Source organism: Pecten maximus, chromosome 1, assembly GCF_902652985.1.
Source record: "Pecten maximus chromosome 1, xPecMax1.1, whole genome shotgun sequence".
NCBI lineage: Eukaryota > Metazoa > Mollusca > Bivalvia > Pectinida > Pectinidae > Pecten > Pecten maximus.
In genome coordinates, this window is record NC_047015.1 from 54250922 (window position 1) to 54274162 (window position 23241).

The window sequence follows — 23241 nt, forward strand, 5'->3', positions numbered from 1 at the left end:
CTTTCAGTTTAGGATTATACAAATACTAAAATACAAAAGGCGTTTGACTATACTAGTGCAGTTTTTTTACACCAGATAAGTCACATTCTAAATGGATTTTTAAGTCAGACTTGGCATAACGTAGTATTTGCCGACAGCTTTGCCAGTACTATAAGGAAGATTGGAATTGTGTACATATATATATACAGTACTATTATATATATATTCTGACTATTCTCGACCTTGCAAGGAGCTGATATGAATTTTCATTGACATGGCTTAAAATTTCCAATATTCCATGGTAAGACTTTTTGCTTTAACTTTTGTACATATCTTTCAATTTTTTAAAAGGAGTATGCAAATGAGATTTTAGACTGCCCTATGTATATATACAATGTATTTATGTAAAGTTTCCATTCAGGTAGAAAAAGTAGGTCAGTTCAATTAGTCAAATTTCGTTTGAGTTTTACATAATGAAGTAATCAACATATTTTACACTCATTCATAATGAGTGGTATTTTAAAATTGTATAAGGAACGTAGAATGCAAAGTTCATGTTTTAACATGACCCCAAATATTATGATTCAGGTCTTAAGAAACATTAGTTTGTCGAATATTCAAAAGCAATTTTACCTCAGATTTTCACTATATGCCTGTATTTCAATTTTATCCAAGAACTTTAATAATATTAAAGCAAGAATAGAACTGTTAGATATTCTAAGATATTAATCTGTTAGTTAAAAACCCAATATAAACATATTTAAGTTTCATTGCTTAGCCTAGCTAATTTGGACATAATTTGAAATGAAATTGTAAAGGGAGATTCAATGTTAATTGAAATTTATAATGGTATTGATTTGCATTCATGAAGTTAAATTCATGGTTCAGTTATGTTCTAAAGTAAAATCTAGTATCTATTTATGTATCGATGCTTCCCTTTGAAGATATAGTTTTGGAATATTAATATAATTCTGTTAATGTTTGGCTATATATTCTTATGATACTGGAATGATGCAATTTTGTTCTACTTTCTTCAAATATTTAGGCTATAATGTACATCTGCATGCTTCCTTTCAATTCACCCTTTTTTATCTGTCACATACCACTATATATATAAAGCTAACATTTTCATAACACCAGCTCATTTTTGCAGGCGAATTAAGAATTTTCAGGATTTAGTTCTCGAAGAACTTTGATTTTTAAGCAATCGTAATCTTGAATTTTATACAAATTTATTTTTCATGTTGTGCATGTTTCATGTACACATCATACTGGTACATAAATACATGTTATCTTGACCTGTAAATTTTAAGCTGACCTTAACTATTTCAGTCCAAAGTCCTTCTGTAATATACATAAAATTTTAGACCTAACACTTGTTCATACACATAATGTACATTGCTAGATTTGCTGACCTAGTAGAACTATAGAATTAAACCATCGAAAACAAATTAGTCGTCGGAATTATCAGCGACTGATTATACAGCGACAAGTCCACTGTATATATATATACAGTAATATACTATTTACCATAGTTAAAGTGGAACGTTGAGATTTCATTTCATCTAAGTTTGTGGTAAATGTCATTAAGGTTTCGATAGTCATAAACCATTTTGCAGAAATCTATAAAGTCGAAAATTTCACTGCAGTAATTGTGTTGAAATATTTTTTGGTGATTTTGTCAATCCCCTACCAGTTTCACCAGGGGGCTATAGGTTTCCTCCCCGTCCATCTGTCCGTCTGTCCATCTGTCCATCTGTCCATCTGTCCATCTGTCTGTCCGTCCACTCAGTTTTCCTCACTTTTCTCACCCATGCTTCATGGTGTGCTGGTGAAAGTTGGTATGCGACTTCAGTATGAGTAGCTACAGATCAAGTTTAAGTTTCAGGGTTTTTGGATAAAGGTCACTGGTACTATTTTTTTACGGAGCCAGTAGGAGACATGTATTGCTTCAGCAATATATATATATACTTTCAGCATGCTTGTTTTAGTGGATACCTGCAGGTAGTAAATTTTGACTGGAAAAAAAGTAAATTATTGAAAATAAAATATGCAGTATGGACATATAGCATTCAATTTATCAATACAGTCAAACCTCGATGATTCGAACTTCGTTGATTCGAATTTCTCGCTGTATCGAACTTTTTGCTTGGTCCCGAATTTTCTCACTATATAACACTACTAACGAAACTATGTATGATTCAAATTTTTATAAATCGAAGTTTTCGATGTATCGAACTTTTTTCATGACCCGTTAGCTATGATATTATAGGTAATTGACATCTCATGATTCGAACAAAAAATTTACCTGTACTGACCACTGGACAGGTGTTTGTCGTGACCCCTGCGGCAAGATTTCACACCTCTCCCCCAAATGCCCTGACTGACAATAGGGATAACGATAGCGTGTGTTGTCACTCCTGGTCATGGGGTTTATTAATAATCAGACCAAATTGATAGATAAAAAGTGTATTTAGAAGCCATGACATTTAATCACTCCGGTTAAACATTTCGGTAGTCGTCTCTGATAATCTCCGCCGCCATTGAAATCAGCGGTCGGTGAGTAAATTTTACGGAACTGTAAAACAACCGGACCAATTTTAAACACAAACAATTAGCGATGGCTTCACTCATATTCAAAGTGTCACGTTTCAAACTTATACATAAATATCCAAGTAAATCGATTATTTGTCATTCAATCATGCATTCTCCAACCGATCGGCATTCCGTATTTTATATGCACATAACGTAAACGCACGTGTCTTTAGCAAAAAAGCCTAACGACTTACGTAAGTGTGCATTGTACTTCTTTTTGTTTTATCTGTTAAACGCGATATAGGAGTGTTTTGTAACCGATACATATTTTGTTTAATTAATCAAATGCTTAGGTATAATTAATGAAAAGAATGTATATTTTGTTGTGTTTGAGGTATAAATTAACTAAACTTTTCGATGTGAGCCTGACAGGCGACGATCAACACGAAGACACTGAGGACTAGAACGAATATTCATACCCTGCCTACACTGCTCTCCGGCTGTCAGAAATTGTCCGTCCGTCGTCTAGAGCTACGTTATCGCAGCTAACTGAGGACATGTAACGTTAACAGATATGGTCATTATCAAGAAAATATCGATCTATTGTCAACCATGAATAATTCGAAGTCCCGCTGTATCGAAGTTTTTCTGTTAGTCCCTTGAACTTCGAAACATCGAAGTTTGACTGTACATGTATATTGATAATAAAACTCATGGTTTTGTTGAATGTTTTTAAAGTGATTACAAATATTCTGATAAATAATTGTATTGATTTATTTAAAATTTAGATAAAATTGGATAAATATTTATTACAAGTACATTATAGTTATCAAAATTATATGATATTGTCATTATAGAAAAGAAATAACAATCAGGCAGGTATATGATTTCCAAAGCATGTTTAACTTAATTAAATGAAAAAATGTATCAAATCTATCAAAATTCTAACCAATTTTAGGCAAAAGTTATGAATATACTTTCATCAAAATTTAACAATTTTCAAAAATTATTAAAAACATTTCTTTTGAAAGTTTGATGTTTATGAAAATAAGTTGAATAGGAGCTAGATACAATTGATGCTGTGCTGATCGTAAGATGACAAATCTTTTTTTTTTAATAAGATAACTGGACATAGATTTTGGTCACAGGTGCTTGTCTATAGGAAATGATTTCTTTATCTGGCATTTAAACTTGTTGTATGGTCTGGCTATCTGGCTATCAATGTAACTTGTATAGATTTGGAAAATAAATCGACAAACATACTCAGGATAAGGCTTGCAATAGCTAATAATTTTAAAGTGTGTCAAGATTGTAAACATACCCTATGATAAAACTGCAAGGCTACTATATTGAAATCTATAAAAGGCCCTTAGGGCTCTGTGTATAGTATACAGTTGTAAATTTTATATGACCCTGGGCGTTCTTAGTTTAATTACATATCTATATCTTAAGTCAATAAGCCAGAATTTTATTACTGTTTTATAGTTCAAGCATTAAATAGTGAATTTAAAGGATAGTAAAATTTGACCCATGAATTGAAATTTGATCCACAAATTAATTTAACTTACAATATTATCTGAATGTTTGAAGGTGTAAAATTAGCAGCATAAATCCTATAGTTGTAGCTTTAATTCATAATTTGTTGACCAAGTTTTAGAATTTAACTGACTAGATAATTACCCGATTTAAATGTTTATACCATATTTATCACAAATAAGCCCCCTTCTAAACATTTTTGCTGAAAAGTACATGGTTCACAGATAAATCCCTCCACAGACCTTAATACTTACAATTTTTACACTAAGGGAGGGGGGCTTATTTATGGGATAGATACATAATATATTGATCTAGTCTTCAGTTAAAAACATTGTCAATAACTTTATATAGTTTTTTACCTTTTTAAAAAAAATAATCAAATGAGATATACGTAATGTATATTAATGTGTCTTTGAATGCAGCATGTTCGCAACCTGTGTTGCTCAAATCTTCCTTCCTTAAATGAAGATTATTGGGAATTTAATGGGATTGGAAATTCAAAAGTAGGGGATATGGGTGTATTCAGAATTAAGGACCTATATATGTAGTGAAAAGAAGGGAGTGGGCTTTTCACTGAATATGGGCTTATGTGCAGAGAAAATGTGAAAAAATATGGCGTAGGCTTATTTCTGAGCATGGGCTTAATACCATGTAAAAAAGTAATTCCGAGATACAGAGAAAATGTGAAAAAAATGGGGCGGGCTTATTTCTGAGCATGGGCTTTTACCATGTAAAACAGTGATAATATAATCTAGTTTGGGTATGACAGGCTATAGATATGAGTAGTGGTATTTGAGTATTATTATGGCCGTTAGAAACTGAGAGGAGTTAGAAACTCAGACCTATTTGGCTATAAGAAACAGAATACTTATATACATACATGTATAGGTCTCCTGAGTACACGCAGCATCATCAACCTATACCCGCAATATTTAAATAATAGTCAAAGATAATATGTGAATTTTACACTATGAATATTCATAACAGGATATGAATATTCATGAAAAACCCAGGTCATGATTTTAATATTCAAAATGCAAGTTGGCAGAAGTTTCTCTTTTCTAATTCAGCTTTGACCATAAGAATTGTCCAAGCTCAAATCCAATTTTTAAGACAGAAATGCTTTGTGGACATTGAAATTGTGGTTTATAATAGGCCTATACACTTATATACTGCATACTTTACCATTGTCAGGTCAAAATACAAAATGTACATAGTGCCAAACTTTTATTAAGTCTTTACAGGTTCAAGAGCTTTGTGTCAAGTAATTTCTTTTACGGTATTAAATAAGAGCCTCATATGAATTTGATTCAGGTATAACTCTAGATCTATGTGTAATTTTCATGTGGAGATCACAAATAGCATAGATTTTTCAGATGAGATATTCAGTTCTGGAAGGTAGTATTCAGAAGTACATGTGATAGGAATTTTGAGCGTGTGGCGCCATTTTGTGCATGTGCTTTTGACAGCAGCAGAAATAATGAGAACAAAATTCCAACCGTCTATGGATTTATATCTTTTGTTAATGGGTGAGAAGAAATTTCATATAGTTTTATTTGTGTATTTTTTTCATCAAATTTAAACTAATTGAACATGTTTAGAAGTTATAAAAGAGCTTATGATTATTTTAAGGAAAAACAATTCTCCATTTGTAAAAAGTGTCAAGTATCTATATATCTTTTGTTTTCTAGCCTTGCAAAGGACATTTTGGTCACAGGTGACAATAACGGGCTTTTGCAGCTATTAGAGCATGCAGCTCTAAATTTTGTATTTTTGACTTTTAAGAAGAGAGAGAGAATTTAAAACCAGCTAACACTTTCTTTTTAAGCATAAGGTATGAAAGGTATAATCACTCTTGAGTTAGAAGATGGCTTGGAATTCCATCAACACTTCAGCCTCTTTGCATCATATGGTGAACGAGTCCTTGAAGGACAAAACAAGTGTATGATGTAGCTTTGGCTCAACTTTAATATCTTTACTCTGAATTTGTATATTTTGAGGGTTAAAATATCTTATATATTTTTAAAAATTGTGATTTTTTTTGTAAGAAATTGTGTTTCTTTAATAATTCTTACAACAGGGTTTTTGTGTTTATATATTTCTAATACATGTACATACATATGCTTGGTTTGTAGGTCTCTTATTCTACCAACACCTATCTTAATCAATAGAAATCAATATATTGATTTTTAGTATAGTACATAGCTTATAGGGTGTCACTCGATCTCCTTAGTAGGTACAAGAAACCTGTCAACATTTGATAGAGCTTTGTAAATAATGCATGTGACCGAATATTGCATTAGTCTCTATCGTTTGATCTTTATATACAAAGAACTGGGGTGATTAGATATTTCTGGTACACAACTTACACTTGTATTGGAATTAATAGTCCACGTAAAAAATCAATATCAAATTGTAGCAAAGAAAAAGAAACGTCTAGAATTTTCTTTTGGATTTACTTAAAACATGTACTAATTAAAATTGAAGTGAAAGACCTATATTCACTCAAAAATATAAAATAAAAAATGACTTAAGGGTGTATGCTATATTTCACAAAGAGTTACCTCCCTTTTTTGAAATCAGCCGTTTTTGTGTTTTTCCCGTTTATCCACATGGAAGATGTTTGTGCAGTTACAGTTTAAATATTTATTTCATTAGCTACATCTATTAAAATTTACAGGAAGATTTTCAAATATAAGTTTAAATCTAATAATTTTAATGAATGTTCCTTCCTATGTTGTTTAAAAGCATTTTCAAATAATTCAAATGCATGAATGAATTTTTCTTGATAAACATTACTTTCTGTATATATATTTATATATATTCGATCATTTCATTAGTCTTCAAATATTTAAAGGTATGCTTGTCTAAATAAAAATTCGCTGGTGTATAAACAAAATGTTTACTGTTTGAATATATATATATAAACAGTTCATGTCCAAATGTTTTTAAAATAACCAGCCGAAGCTAAGTGTATGTATGAACAAGATTAAAAGCCATAAGTCAACATCCCGATGTCTTGTTGAAGTGTTGACAAGTGTCTGTATTAACAGGGAAGGTACTTCCGATAGATATTAGGGTCAGGTCACCTATCAACCCACCCAACATTATATTGCCCTCAAAAAGCCATTCGAGGGCGCCAAGATTTTTTTTTTGTCGGTCGGAAGTTTTACCATCATAATGGCAGCCAACAATAGGAGACATGTATTTGAATATATACTTAAACTTTAATATGTGGGGTGTCGTAAATCGAAGATTCATGGTTGTAAGCTTGCATTACACAAACAGGTAAACATTTTTACGAGCTGGAAACTTCGCTTTCGTGACCTTTTACAATTTTTTTTATCGTTATCTTTTCTTTATATTCCATCATTACTGTACTTATTTAGAAATAAGCCCATGTCTGGTATAATAAGCTTTTTCAATGCAGTTCAGTAAAATCTTATCAAATGCTATATTTCATTATGTTCTAAGCTGTGATTAATAGATTATCTTTGGCCCCCTTGGGGGTGGATGATTATTTTTCTCTTGCCCTGTTTACCATCTTATGTATCTAATATGGACGTTACATCAGTGCAAGGGAATGTTGATGTGATGTGATTGAATTGTCGATGTGATATATCCCTGTAGTGTCACCGTGACATCATACTGTTGTTGACGTGACGAAATGCAATTGTTGAGAGCATGTGTAGCATGTCTCAACCCTAGGGTGAGATAAGAAAATCTCTCACCGGTAAAATTGTAGATAACCCTGTCCAGGGTGAGAGAAAAATCTGTCTCCTACACGGAGAAGAAATTTATATTACAATTGACTCCCAGGGTTTATTTCAGGGTAAATACGGTATATCATAACATAGCTTTCTTCAATTCTGATGAATATATTATTTTTTAATGAATTTCAATGAGTTTTTAATCTTGTGTTGAAATTATTCTGAAGAACTGGAAGTTTGCAGGTTTTAAATGCACATGTATTGTGGTTAATGAATTTGTTTTCAGTTTTTATACAAAAACTCATAGACACTATTAATCAATGAATGTTCCATTTCCCTAACTACATGCATGTACAAATATATATATAAGAAATTGAAATCTGTCCTTGCGAAGGTGAATGTATAAAAAATAACAAAAAACAGACTTTGCCGCAAGGCCTTTCTGCCCTCTCAGGCTTCTTCAGGCGGACTGAACTTTTGTTTATTTGTACGTTGCTTAGATATGTATAAAAAATATAAAATATAAAGATATATATGAAAAATACAAATTCAGAGAAATAATATATTCATAACTGTATAATTATTACAACTTTTATAAGATAAGAGATAATTTCAAATAATTGAAATTTTCGATCAAGTACTTATAATCATAATTGGATGGCCTGTATTGTAGAAATATGTGTTCAGAGTTTTTAAATGGACAATAAACCTGTTATCTGTCTTGGTCATATTTCAGATAATTATACACAGGAGTTAAAATTCAATAGTAGGATTTTAAACCTGCTACAAATTGAAAGACCTAAACTAACAGTTGTTCTGACAGTAAACATCAGAGGTTCGTTGTTCGGTATCAATAAAAGTATCGGTTTTCACCTTACTATATAAATTAGACAGCTTACAGTGTATGTAATCAATTCAAGCTGACAAATTCAGGCAAACAGAATTTCAGGAATTATATATCCGGCGCGTAGCTACCTGTACGCAGGTGAATCCACTTCATTTTGCATATAAAAACAAATTGTATCAATATGAAGTCGAATGCACCTTGTATACACAGTAGAACCATATACCGTATTTGACCTAATAAGGGCGCCTGCCCTAATAAGGGCGCCCCTACCTTTTTTCAAGGAAATAAATCTTTGACTGAGTGTCAAAATGGTGTTCAAAAGTAATAATTCATGTGAAATATTTTGCTACTTTATGTGTTCAATTTTCTTCAGCAAATTAAGTAACTGGAACACATTTTGTGTATTCCTACCGGCTACAGATGACATGTCAGTGCAAAGAGCACCCAAAACTAAACACACATACAAATAATAACTTACCATCTTTATTTGAAGATAAAGTAAAGACTTCATTCTTGTTGATAAATAACTTTTGTTCAGAACAGAAAGCTGGTAAAAGACATTGTAAATCAATTATGAGGTCAAAGAAAACGATGTCTGATATGATCTGGGAAATCCCCTGTTTCTATAAATAGAACACAAAAGAGTTCCATTTGAACATAAATGGTGGAACACACGTTCTCTGGTCTAAAGATCAGCTGACATGGTTTACAAGTTTACAGGAGTATTCAAGTGATGTTTAAGCTTAATATATGATAATGAATAGATATCTTCATCTGGAATATTTTTATGACTGAATATTTTACCGTTTCCACAACCTTGGGTATTCTGCTATAAGGTATAGTCTGTTTCATAAAACTTCAGAATAACTAATCTTAATAAGGGCGCCCCCACTGTCAATTACCCGCGCCCTGCGCCCTTATTAGGTCAAATACGGTAGTTACACTGATACATCGGGAACAGAAATGAAAACTAAAGTTTACTGGGGGAAAAGCCGGACCATCGACTTAAATTTGTTTGAACTCCATTTTAATATTTTTAAAACTTCAAAACTTTCCAAAACTTTCGATAATAGCTTAATCAAGAGTCCAGCTACGCCCTTGTATATATCTTAAATTATTTTTCCTTCAATAATAATCTTTTTGTGCTTGAAATAAAGCCCAAATCATTTTCATTCTTGAAAAATTTTTGTAAGTAATTAAAACCTGTCAACAGGTATTTTTTTATTCATTTAACACTATATAAATTACAAAAGATAATTTAAACTTACAGTATATATCCAAATTGCCAAAAAAAGTACTTGTATATAATATATGTACGAACAATTGCTTACAGCTACTAGGTCTAACATATTGATAAGGTATAATGTACTGTACATACAGTTTGTATCACAGAATGACCTTTATGACCTATAGATTATATCATGCACATGTGCATGCTTTAAAAGACAAGTAGCCCGCTGGTACAGTCGTATCGGAGACATTGATTTTCTTGAAGGATATCGACATCAAGCTGTTCGGTCGCGTGGTTCTGAAATACATATTGTTTGATATTTGCAGTACTCTAGTCTGGGTTTTTGTTTAAAGATCTGAATCATATAATCCTGGATCTTTGTTAAGTAATTTTTCCTCCTTTGCCAATAAAACCATTATGTAACTGTTTGGCTCTCTGTATGTAGATGGGGTAAGGATACAATGTTATTCCCTACCTGTAATGTAAACTTTATTTATTTTACAACAATTGCAAAAAAAGTTAAATCAACGTACATCAGTCACGTTTGTTGGCCCGGATGGACGCACGCGAGGGGTCTTGCTGTGGGTGGAAACTCGGTACCCGGGAAAAACCCCTGTGGTCAGCCAGGTGACCCAATACCTTTTCATGATGTGATTTTTTTTTTATATGACCATTCGTTCATCTATAATCATCCATCTTCTGTGTGGGGCCCGCGGTGGCCAAATCTGGTTAAGGTGTCCCGACACTTATTCACTAGCCCTCCACCTCTGTGTTGCGAGTTCAAAACCAACAATGGGGCAGTTGCCAGGTACTGACTGTAGGCCAGTGGTCTCCTCCGGGTACTCCGGCTTTCCTCCACCTCCAAAACCTGGCACGTCCTTAAATGGCCCTGGCTGATAATAAGACGTTAAAACATTAAAAAAAACACACTTTATAGAGGCAGAGTCTTATATATGTTCATGTTTCCATCTGAATCCACAGTTCCCTATCAATGAATGGACATACATGTACTGACTCAATTGAAGAAAGGTATCAAGATCATATTGTAATTTTTTTTTAAACAAATTTTCCAATTTTACTTTCAGATCTACTGGACAAGGATGTGAAGTCTATGTTGGATGCCCTGTGGCTGATCATCCTTAACTTCTGTATTCACCCGATAGGTAAGTGTGTTGTACAGCCACAGGTGTTAAAATATCAGGTGTTTGTCATGTGGTGAGAGCTGCGGGACTATATATAGGTTTCCTTTCCGTCTGTCCTTCTGTCTGTCCAATCAGTTTTCTGTACTTTTCAAAGCCATATGCTTCAAGGTGTGTTGGTGAAAGTTGGTATGTGACTTCAGAATGATTAGCTACAGATCAAGTTTAAGTGTCAGAGTTTTTGGGTGGTCGAATGGTCAAGGTGTCCGGACACTTTATCACTAGCCCTCCACCTCTCTGGGTTGCGAGTTTGAAACCCACATAGGGCAGTTGCCTGGTACTGACTGTAGGTCAGTGGTTTTTTTCCTCAGGTACTCTGGCTTTCTTCCACCTCCAAAACCAGGTACGTCATTAAAAGACCCTTGCTGTTAATAGGACGTTAAACAAAATAAACCACACACCAAATAAACAGAGTTTTTAGGTCAAGGTCACTGTTACTATTTTTAGCGTGGGCCGGTAGGGGACAATCGTATTGCTTGTTTCTCTTGGTGAACCATGAGACAGATTTGTTTGATGATGCATGATGCCAATTTTCCCAGACTTTTCAATGTTGTACACCCAACTGAATTTTATGTGATATTTTGATGGCTTTTGCTTGTCAACAAGCATTACAGTCAAAAATTACTGAAAAATGGGAAAAGTTTGGCTTTATCGACACAAAAACATTGAATAGGAACAATACAAGCCAGAACTTTGTTTGCTTACTTTAATTGTTTTTCTATAATATCTAATAGATATGCTGTAAATATATTAATTTTGGCGCACTCAAATTTTCACGCATTTCAAAATTATAACAAATTAGCGCAATGAACAATTAGCGTTATATATATTTCCTATAGGATATCAGTACACAGAAAATGTGATAATCACAATTATAATTTAACACAATGCTTCAAGAGCGAAAACCGCTAAAATAAGATTACCACTAAAAGATGTAAGTTTACAGTATTGCTGCAAAAGAAGGGTAATATAAATCATATACCATTGGAGTTTTTGTCTGGTTTTCATAATTTTGGTCTTTAAAGACTGGTTCATAGAGATCCAGCTATAGTCACTCAGGGCATCATAGGATATAGATAAATTGATAAGTGATCAAGGATTTTGGGACCTAGATATACATGTATATATATATAGGATTGTGAGATAAATCTACATGTACTGAGAGGCCGCAGTGGCTGAGTGGTTAAGATGTACCGACACTTTATCACTAGCCCTCCACCACTGGGTTGCGAGTTCGAAACCTACGTGGGGCTGTTGCCAGGTACTGACCGTAGGCCGGTGGTTTTTCTCCGGGTACTCCGGCTTTCCTCCACCTCCAAACCTGGCAAGTCCTTAAATGACCCTGGCTGTTAATAGGACGTTAAACAAAAACAAACCAAACTACATGATAGAGCTCAAGCTATAGTCCTTTAGGGCGTCATGGGACATAAATAAATTTATAAGTGATAGAGGACTTTGGGAATAGACAAAGTTAATTCTGAAGGAAAAACCGATATGCACTTACTTGGTATTCTTACAATATGGTTTACCTGAAACTGATTTAGAATTATATGGGTGCAGTATTTTAAAATCAATTTTGAAGTATTATATATTGACAATTAACCATAGTTGAAAGTTTTGTGTCAGTCATTATGCATATAATATACGTCATACCCTACAAATCCTATGTAAACACAATCGTAGCGTTATTCCACATTTCTGGTCTATAGTCTGGAGGCCTTTACACAATTTAAACACGTCTGTGTAGTCGCTAGGAACCTGTCTGTGTGTACTCAAGATACTAACCGATTTTCTACCTCAATAAACCGTCAAAACCAACGAGACCCTAAATATTTGGTTATCGTTTCTTGTGCCTGATGTCACCTTTTTGGATATTCACCGAATAGGTGTGTGTATTGACAGCTGGGGTTGAATATGGGCCTCACTATCAAAATATTGTTCCAGCATTTACGGTCAAATTAATCCCACAATTCCTGTGATCTCCCGGAATTTTAAAGGAAAGGTGCCTCGTGTTTATAATCCCCTATCTAAGCTGAGTAAAGACTTGTTAGAATCATTTTAAAGGGCTAGGTGGGGAATGGTACTACCTGTCAAAAGTGTTCATCTGGTAATGATAAAATTAGTGGAATTAGTTTATGCTTTAGTGATTAAGTTCATGGTGTCATGAATGCAACTTGTCTATAGGGAAAATTAGATTTCAATGAGCTTTATAGCAGTTTGGTAACAGGTTTATCTGAGGTGTGTTTTGAGCTCATGAGCAAAATTCAGAGTTTTTGTTTTAAAGTTTGAGAGCGATAATTTTCAATAGGGAGTTATTTTTTCTTTTCAAATGGATATATATAGTATACCAATTTAAGTTTTACCATGCAGATTATTGTTGTCTTTCAGGAGAGCTATGAAAGACACACAATCAAAATTTTCTAATTGTTTGAGGAGGCAGAAATTATTTTTGTTTATATTTTAGATGACATAAAAACAACAACAGCAAATAAACAGCAATGTGTTCATTCTTTGGTATACCAGTAATCACAGTTACTATAACTAATTTTATAAAGTTAAAAAAAAAAATCTTGTCCCCATAATGTTTCAAAGACAAAATCTAAATATATGGGTAACATTTTTTTCAGAAACATTAGCTAGGAGCTAGATATTCACTTTTATTTAAAGATGCAAAAATGCATAAAATTGCTTCCTTTGTATAGAAAAACAAAATGCAATTTAAATCGTAAATAAACTTATAATGGATTCATTATATACAAAATGAAATATGAATGCTGTTTCAAGCTAACAAGGCTTGGTAACCTTTTATCCTTCAGGGTGAATAAAACCTTTATTTACTTTTCTACTTGATTACGAGACAGCTTAATGACACAAGTTCCTACAAGTTTATTTTACACACAAACCAAATACACTTACATACAATAGGCCCAAACAGCGACCATTTGACACAGAGTGTTAATTTGTGTGTCCATGATGTTTATAAGTGTTTGTATTTTTTTCCATTAATGTGAAATTCATTTTTGATTTGGCAATTGTCAAATAAGGACTTTGATGGCTTTCGAGGTGTTGAGTATTTGAGAAAAGGGTCTTTATACAACAGAAGAGTTTAAAATTTTATGTGTTTTCTAGGTCAAATGGCTAGACATTTCTATTTATTTAACTGAATCTAACCTTTAGCTATAGTACTTCAATTACTTAAACTACGATTCACACTATTTTAATAGTTACTCCGACTTTTGGTGGAGAAGTTTCACACAAATATGGTAGCTTATAAGTGTTTCAATCTAGATATTCTGACTATCACACAAATATGATAGCGTATAAGTATTTCAATCTAGACATTCTCACTTAATACAGTGAAACTTTTGCCTATATTTCAGAAACTGCTGCCTTAAGAAACCCCTTTTACATACTAAGTCATTTATTGGTATGTTGTGAATTAGAATTTGCTGTCATAATACAGTATATTTGAAGACTCACAGGTATAGGGCATAATATTTGTACCTGCGCTGGTTCTATTGTGTGATTCATAAAAGGCGACTAAATTTCAGGATCTTATAGTTTTTTTCTTCTTGACACATACTCCCTTGAAACTGATCTACGTTTGGCCTTTAGTTGAGCGTTCATTCCTATGAGGAAGGCTTAGGGTTCTGTCCCCTGACCAAGACATACCAGAGTCTATAAAAATGGTAGTTGCTATTTCTGCTTACCGCTCAGCATTTTGGAAGTGAGATGACCGATGCGGCCTGTTGTCAGTAATTATGTGATGGGGTGGGGTGTCCTGCTGGATGTCTTTGGCAACATGTAACATCAATTCCATGCTAATGCTAGCTTTACAAGCCGAGCCAAATGCAAAAAAACAAGAAAGAATTTCCCTACATGACCAATCCCTGGTAATAAGCCAATACCTACCAAATTCTATTGCATTTGACTGAAATGAAAGTTAGTACTAACTTTGTATACATTGAACGCTGATCGTAAAAATACATAAACATGTGTAATTTACGAGACAGGTTGTAAATTTTCAAGTGTTAGTACATCATGTAGGAGTTAAGTAAGAACATTTATCAGATGACACGCTCGGCAAACATTGTAAATTCCTGTATGTACATAATTATGTATTACAGCATATATTGACATTGCGGTTATTTTATCTCTGCCATTTCCTTGAAATAAGGACGCAATACAGTTTTGGTTTAAGTTCATCTTTAATCCTCATGCCATATGGAATTTAACAACCAATGAACCATAAACTTTGATAATATATACATTGATATTGATTTTTTGGTAGTCCAAGTATCATCTGACCCTCATGCCATTCCCCAGACTTTGACAGTAAATTGTCTGTTTTAACATTAAGCTTGTCAAAGTATATAGACATTTTGACAGTGGTTTTTGTCATTGTCCAAGTATCCTCTGACCTTCATGCCATTCCTCAAACTTTGACAGTAAATTTCTGTCTTAACACGTATTTAGCTAGTCAAAGTATATAGACATTTTGACAGTTATTTTTTTCATTGTCCCAGTATCCTCTGACCCTCATGCCATTCCTCAGACTTTGATAGTAAATTGTCTGTTTTAACACATATCTAGCTAGTCCAAGTATATAGATCATCAGCATGCATTTTGACAGTGTTTTTTTTGTCATAGTCCAAGTATCCCCTGACCCTCTGTCCTTAAATGACCATAGCTGTTGATAGGATATTCAAAACACCAAACAAACCCCTGACCTTCTATAGAACTGTATCTCACACATTTTGACAGTGAATTATTGCAGTTCCTGTATCCTTTGACCTTACTTCCTTAGAGCAGACATTTTTTTTTTTTTTACAACTACTGTGAAATGAATAAATCAACTTATATTAATCATGCTTGTTGGCCCTGATTGAAGAACATGAGGGGTCTTACTTTGGGAGGAAACTGGAGTACCCAGAGAAAACCCTGTTGGTTGCATGGGCAGGTGACCCCATACCTTTTCTCGTTCGGTCAGGTAATCAAACCTCGCCTGCCTAGGTAAAAGGCATGTGTGTTACCACTGTGCCACCAAGCCATTAACCACATACAATTTGATATATATTAAATTGCTTCAGTTACATCAATTCCAAGTATCCTCTGACCCTACTGCCATAGAGGTACAGATATTTTACCAGTAAATTCTTCAAACAAAAACTTTTCAACATAAAGACAGGATTCTACATTATACACATTTATCAAAAGTAAACTTAAATATCTGTTTTAAACTGAGTGACCTCTTCATTTGGATTCTTTTCCAAGCTCCTGTAACATAATTTTAATGTTTTTGAAGTTTTAATACTCAACTAGAGTCATTTTGTTAAAGTAAGCTTATATTGTTGCATCAAATATATTTTTCAATCAAATTTACTTTTTCATATATCTTTTTCGTCAACAATTCATTTTTAACAATCTAAAAATAAAAACATATGGGTAGGTTGAATTGGATTAACTGTTGACAATGGGGAATTTAATTTAAACTGCAATAAACATGTTGATTCAAGTTTCAGAGGAAAGGCTAATAAATTTCTATACATAGTATATTAACACTGGAGTCATTTGCCGTATGATTTCCATTCTAGAAGTTATAATACAGTTTCTGATCAGAATAGTCTTAAGACTTACCAATACTAGACCAAGGAGTTTTAAGGATTTCGTCTGAAACATCATGAATGCATGATCTATAAGACACTTAGTAATAGATTACTGGGTATAATTGTATGAAGTGTTGTTAGCTTAATATGTGCAAATAAAGAAATGATGTAAAATTTCTTTTAATTTTCAGATATTTTAAATATTATTGTAGATTTTTTTTCATATTTAATTATAAATTTTAACTGCAGAAACTAAAAGAAATGTATATACAAAAATGTATACAGTATACATATATTTTTTGTTTGTTTTGTAAATGCAAACAGAAGTCAATTCTGCTATGGTTTAGTAAATATTGCCAATGGTGCCAAAGGACTCAAAATATTACACTTAATCTTGTGTATTTTAAGATTTTTTTTTTGTGCTTTAATTATGGATCTGAAAAATAGTCAGAGTTTTCGGCACACAAATTTTGTTTCTTCAGATACATTTTGAAAAGTTTTGGAGTGAATGAGTAACAGGTTATATAGAAATCTCTTTCTTTGGAAAAGGATTAATTCCATCGTACAGCAGTTAGCATTTAATGAAAACTCTTTCTTTGCTTATAGAACGTGGAGTGTTCCAAAGGAGTGTTGGAATCGGAAAGAAGCATATCCTTGAATGGTGTCAACAACAACTTGGGGCTGATTTTGACCCCAGAAATACCCTTGCTTACAAGTAAGTATTATATGTGATCCTTGGACAGTAAAGAAAAAAAGAAGCTATGTTTAATCAACATTAGTGAAAAAGGGGCCGAGTTTGACTCTCTCCCCCCCCCCCCCCCCCCCCCCCTCCAAAAATACTGCTGCTTATAATTGTTAGAAAATAGTGAAAAAAGCTGCCAAATTTGACCCCCAGAAAATACCTTGCTTATAATTGTTGGATATTAGTGGAAAAAGAGAAAAAGAACCACTTTTGGCCTCTAAAAATACCACAGCTTTAAAGTACATGTATTTAATCACGAGATAGGAGCAAAAAAGGGCTGCTTTGGCCCCAGATATCCTCTTATAAGTAAATGATGTCTTGACCCTCGCCCTCCATATGACACTGATAAAACAGGGGCCACTTTCTGACCCCAGAAATATTCCTACAACTGTGACATGTCATTGGTTATAAATTAGGGACCCACATTTACTATGTAAATACCTTTTTGTTTAAGTACTTGTAAGTGTCGTTTCAATGATGAAAGATTAGTGCGCTGATATCCACACGAGAAATGTGTCCGTCTAACAGTGGCATTTCCTTGATAAAATCAAGGGACAACTTTGAACCCAGAAATACTCTTCATGCTCATGGATACTTAAGTGTATCTTTTTGACATCAAAAACTTTGATTGTATACAGTAAAAATGTCATGTCAATCATATGAAAAATGGGTTAAGGTTTCCTATACCGTATAAGTAAAAAAAACAACAACAAAAACGGGGGGTGGAGGGGGGGGGTGTTTTAAAATGTGCATGGTTAGTTGATAAAAAAAAGGGGGGTCTCTTGGCCCCTGAAATAGACATGAAAATTCAACTAACTCAAAATTATTATTCTACTAACCCCACTATCGTGAACGATTGCCAAATTCAATAAATCTATAGACAGCATTCCAAGTCAGGGTCTTAGAGAAAAAAAGGAAGAGAAAGAAAAGAAAAAAAAAAATCTGTCTATTATTGTTGTATTAAAGATCCAGGTCAGAAAGTACTATCAATTATAAACATGGCTGACAGTATGACGTTGTTGTGGGGAGTTTAACATCATTTCTTCGACACAATTATGCCAATTAAAAGATATAGATTCGCTAAAAAGACATGCAGTTAATTTAGATGTAGTTTGTTTTGCATATATGGCCTATTATATACTGTATATCAAAATTCTTAAACTGTCTATAAAGACAACCTGTCTATAGTGACCATTTTCCTGTCTCGCCTTGGGCGGTCTTTATAGACAGGTTTGCAGTAACAGCAAATACACAAGACTGGTTCCACTTATAAGGTATTCCCGCCATCAAGGGCTTCATCAGACAGACTGATCTTAATATTTTTGTCACAAATATACACAACATTATATATGACATTTCAGAATAGATAGGGGGCACTTATTGGATGAAATATGGTAAGGAATATCATTTAATCTTACAATATAGAAAAAAAAATTAAATTTTTTTTTTCGATAGACTGTTTAGTTCTACAGTAAAAAATGGTAATTATTATTTTTTTTTTGCGTAAACTCCTTTGCCTGAAAAATGTTAAGTTACAGCAGGTTTACCTGGAAAATGTTTATATCATGAACGAACAAAAAGTGCAGTGTTTATAATTATTGATTATCACAGACAAAGTCATTTGAGCCTGATGTTCCTGGGATATTTTCAAGTACCACCATGTATAAATAGACGCACCTGTCAATATTTGCAGTAACACTTTTTCCTCAATCAAAGAAGTACATTCTAGATATACTTAACGGTTGAAATATTGAAAAAACATTTTTTTATGAATATTGCATTTGATATGTGTTTCAAATTTTGAATTAAAAGCTGTCTTTCAAGTAATTTGCATTTGTGAAAGCAACAAAAACATTTATACCTATTAAATTTTCTTCATTTTAATGAATTTTGCCAACATCAAGAATTTTCTTTCGAAACTCTGTTACTTTACTAAAAAATGAATGTACAGTAAAACCATAGTCAAGGATTGATGGAGTTGTGAGCAGCTGAAAAAAAAAATTGATTTAATTAACATCAGAATAGCAAAAGTTCATTTTATAGTTTGAGTCCAAAATGCTCTTAAGACAATTCAGTTTTAGAGAGACAAAAATAGGATATTAAAAACATTTAACTTTTTTTTAATGAGTTGTCAATTTAAGCAATATACCAGTACACGGTCATTTCTGTGAATTTAAATCTTGATGAAGTGTAATTTTCAAGTTCAAATTCTATAGCGTTATTTTTTTTTACAGCTCGCTGTATGCATGTACTCTGATGCATATAGACAGGGAGTTGACAATGTATGCATTGATTAGAATGCTGTAGTATTTATCTTATACTTAATGGCAGACACTCACTATATGTGCAGGCTCGATCATGTAAAAGTGAATTGGTGAATTGCACTGGGTAAACATTGGAATCAATACGAAACTAAATCTACCGTACTTGGCCTGCGATAGACCCATGCTCACATATAAGCCTACCCCTGTACATATACAAAGAGCTTTGGTAGCTGAATGGTTAAGGTGTCCCGAAACTTTATCACCAGCCCTCCACCTCTGGGTTGCGAGTTCTAAACTCACGTGGGGCAGTAAGCCTGGTATTGACCATAGGACGGTGGTTTTTCCTGCAGGTTACTCCAGCTTTCCTCTATCTCCAAAACCTGGCACATTCTTAAACGACCTTGTCGGTTAATAGGACGCTAAACAAAATACTAAGTGTTTTACAGAACTGAATAAGGTTGATATTAGGATGTTCTTGATTGTTATTTCCCGAAAACGGTGAAGAAACAAGTTCTCTTGGTAGGCTTGAAAGAGATGTTCCATATATGGCAGAGGAAATCAATCATTTTCAAAGAAAACTTCTGTTGTCATTGAACCCATGTGCAGCCTTCTTTGTGAAAATCTGTTGCTATATATAGTTGTGTTTGTATGCCTATCAATCTCTTTGTATTACATGTCAGTGTCAAAACTGACAAGTCTTTTTAAGGAAAATTACGGTAATTATTTTTTTTTTTTTTGAATTCCTGACTTGGAGCAATGATAAATCAAAATGAGATCTCTCTGTATGCCTGTATAACTGTACAGAGCAACTTTAGATAATTACTGGGATTTTAAACACTCAATGTATAGCTCTCACAGGCTGACATTATCATGATCAACATGATGAATGGATCGAAAAACAGTTCAACAATGTTAGACAGTAGGAATGACATTTTTGACAGATTGAAAAAAAAAATGAAAAAAAAAGATCAATTCAGTACAAAATCTACATATGCAGAAATAGACATTTAAAACACTTAAGTTTGTACATTTATGATGTACACAGTCATGTATGTACATGTACAAATTATAGCTTAATTAAGGTGCAGAGTTGCAGTGCTGTGTTTCTTCCTCCAACAAAAGAAGAGTTCCAATTTGGTATTTTTTCTGACCTGCCAATTTATCATAGCAAAGAGTTAAATGGAAAAATAGCATTTATTAGTCCAGTGAAACCAGGGGGACTATGTCTGTCTGTCTGTCTGTCTGTCTGTCCACTTAGATATCCGCAATTTTCTTAGCCATACTATAAGGTAATGTTGAAGAAAGTTGGTATTAACTTCAGTATGAGTAGCTATATAGTCAAGTTCTAGTTTCAGTGTTTTTGGGTCAAGGTCGAGGTCACTGTTACTATTTTTAGTGGGGCCAGTAGGGGACATGTATTCCTTCAGCAATACCCAGCATTATACCCAACATGCTTGTTATGAATTAATTTCTAACAAAAAAAAAAAAAATTAGTATCACTCTATTCACGTTAAAACCGCGCATTCTTATTCATGTTGTGTTTCTGTCATGTTCTCATTATGAAATCAATCAACTTCACAAATTATCATCAACTTATCGAATCTATGTGATGAAATTAAGCAAAATTTTGTATTAAGATATAAATATTGACTTACCAGGCTAGTGCAGATGACCGACACACAGGTCTGAGGGTTGTTCCGGATGTACAAGATTAAGTTTTTATCGTTGCCTTCAAGAAAACATTTTCGTTTCGAAAATGTACAGATATTTATTGAAATGAATATAAAAATTTGCCCCCCCCCCCCCCCCCCCCCCTGCTTTCTACGCCACTGTAAGGGACATTTTTCTATTTGATGTGAAGTCATATGCTCATGGCTTTGTTATATTACTGTGCCTTAAAAAAGCATGTAGTATCACAACAAAGCCATGAACAGGTGATTTTATGATCAGATTGCATATTTTTTTCAACGAAAATCACAAAAGAAAAGAATCATATAAAGATATTTTTGTAAACTATAACCTGTCAGAATAATAAACAATAAGGCTATCTTAATTTTACTTTATTTATTTATTTATTTTTTTTATTTTCTAAATATTATACTTCATTTCCAATTGATATGATTATTATATATTTTTATACCAAATATATGTCATTGCTAGGATTTAATGATGTAAAGATTTATGCATGCTCATAAATTTAAAGATTAAAAAAAAAAAAAAAGAAGACATTTTGAAAAAGTTTTCTACAGTTTGTACATTTATCTTAATCAGAATCAATAAAAGGCTTTTAAGTTTCACTTTGATACTAACTCTTGTCCCATAAAGCTATCCAGAATTTCAATAAAACAAACATTATCAAAGGAGTGTACATAGTTACTGTTAGCTTATGTGTTTCCCTTGGAACTGATGATAAATAAATGTTGTTTTTCACGTAAGAAACATCCTGTATAAAAAAAACATCCTGTTACAGACTCGGACATGTCTCATTAAAAAGAAAACACGCACAAAGAACACACATTACCATGAATTTGAATACTGAATTGTGAATTTATGTATTTTGGTACCATAATCGAATCCTTTAGATTCAAATTGAGGAGAAAATGTATTCAATGAAATCTTAGGTAAAGTAACCTCCATATGTACAACCAGCTGTTTATTGAAAGCATGGTAAGCTCAGGATATTTTTTTTTATTTACGTTTTTTATCTGAAATATTTTCAAAAACTCAAAATTAAAAAGCTGCTATATCAAAAGTAAACTGCAGATAATCTATTGAAGGAATGAAAGCCTGAAAAGTATGGTTGTTTATTGATTCTATAAAATAAAAAGTGATTTTGACAGCTTCAATGATGAAGATTAAGCTGACAAAGCTTAAATAGTTGTACCCAATTTTGTATTATTTTAATTTGAGAGCCTCTCATGCTGTGACAAGCTTAATGCTCAGTGTTTTATATCAAATTTTCATGTTTTTTTTTCCATTTTGTAACAGTACAGAGTAATGGCTTCTTGTAATGTGTTTGAACTGAGATTATACATAAAAAAATCATTTTAAAATGTTTTTGTGGGGTTTATAAGTTAAAAGTTCGCCATAAAAGTCCAGACTATGTTTTTTGTGTACAAAGAAACCTGCTCAGTCCAGGCACTCAAGTTAGTGTGGAACCCCTTTAGTATAGACAGTTTTTTGTTTAGTTTGTTTGGACTGGGAAATTGTTAATCTGGACACTTTGGTTTGTGTACAGTGGAACCTTGTTAGTCTGGACACTTTGGTTTGTGTGTACAGTGGAACCTTGATAGTCTGGACACTTTGGTTATATTTACAGTTGAACCTTGTTAGTCTGGACACTTTGGTTTGTGTGTACAGTGGAACCTTGATAGTCTGGACACTTTGGTTTGTGTGTACAGTGGAACCTTGTTAGTCTGGACACTTTGGTTTGTGTACAGTAGAACCTTGTTAGTCTGGACACTTTGGTTATATTTACAGTGGCACCTTGTTAGTCTGGACACTTGGGTATGTGTACAGTGGAACCTTGTTAGTCTGGACACTTTGGTTTGTGTAAAGTGGAACCTTGTTAGTCTGGACACTTTGGTTTGTG

The 23241-nt window shown here is 33.2% G+C and overlaps 1 protein-coding gene across 8 annotated transcripts in view; it reads left to right on the top strand.

Moving 5' to 3' along the window:
* Positions 1–23241, top strand: part of LOC117338105 (transcription factor TFIIIB component B'' homolog) — a 48695-nt gene that overhangs the window by 6811 nt on the left and 18643 nt on the right. For 7 of the 8 annotated variants that reach the window (XR_004534971.1, XR_004534970.1, XM_033899315.1 and 4 more), the window contains 2 exons: positions 10924–11001; positions 17250–17358. Coding sequence is in view for 6 of the 8 variants with exons in the window: in XM_033899315.1 (XP_033755206.1) it covers positions 10924–11001; positions 17250–17358 (187 nt within the window). In the remaining 2 variants the exon portion in view is untranslated. Of the gene's footprint in view, positions 1–139; positions 281–10923; positions 11002–17249; positions 17359–23241 lie in introns of those variants that run through there. The other variant, XM_033899355.1, reaches the window with a different exon arrangement.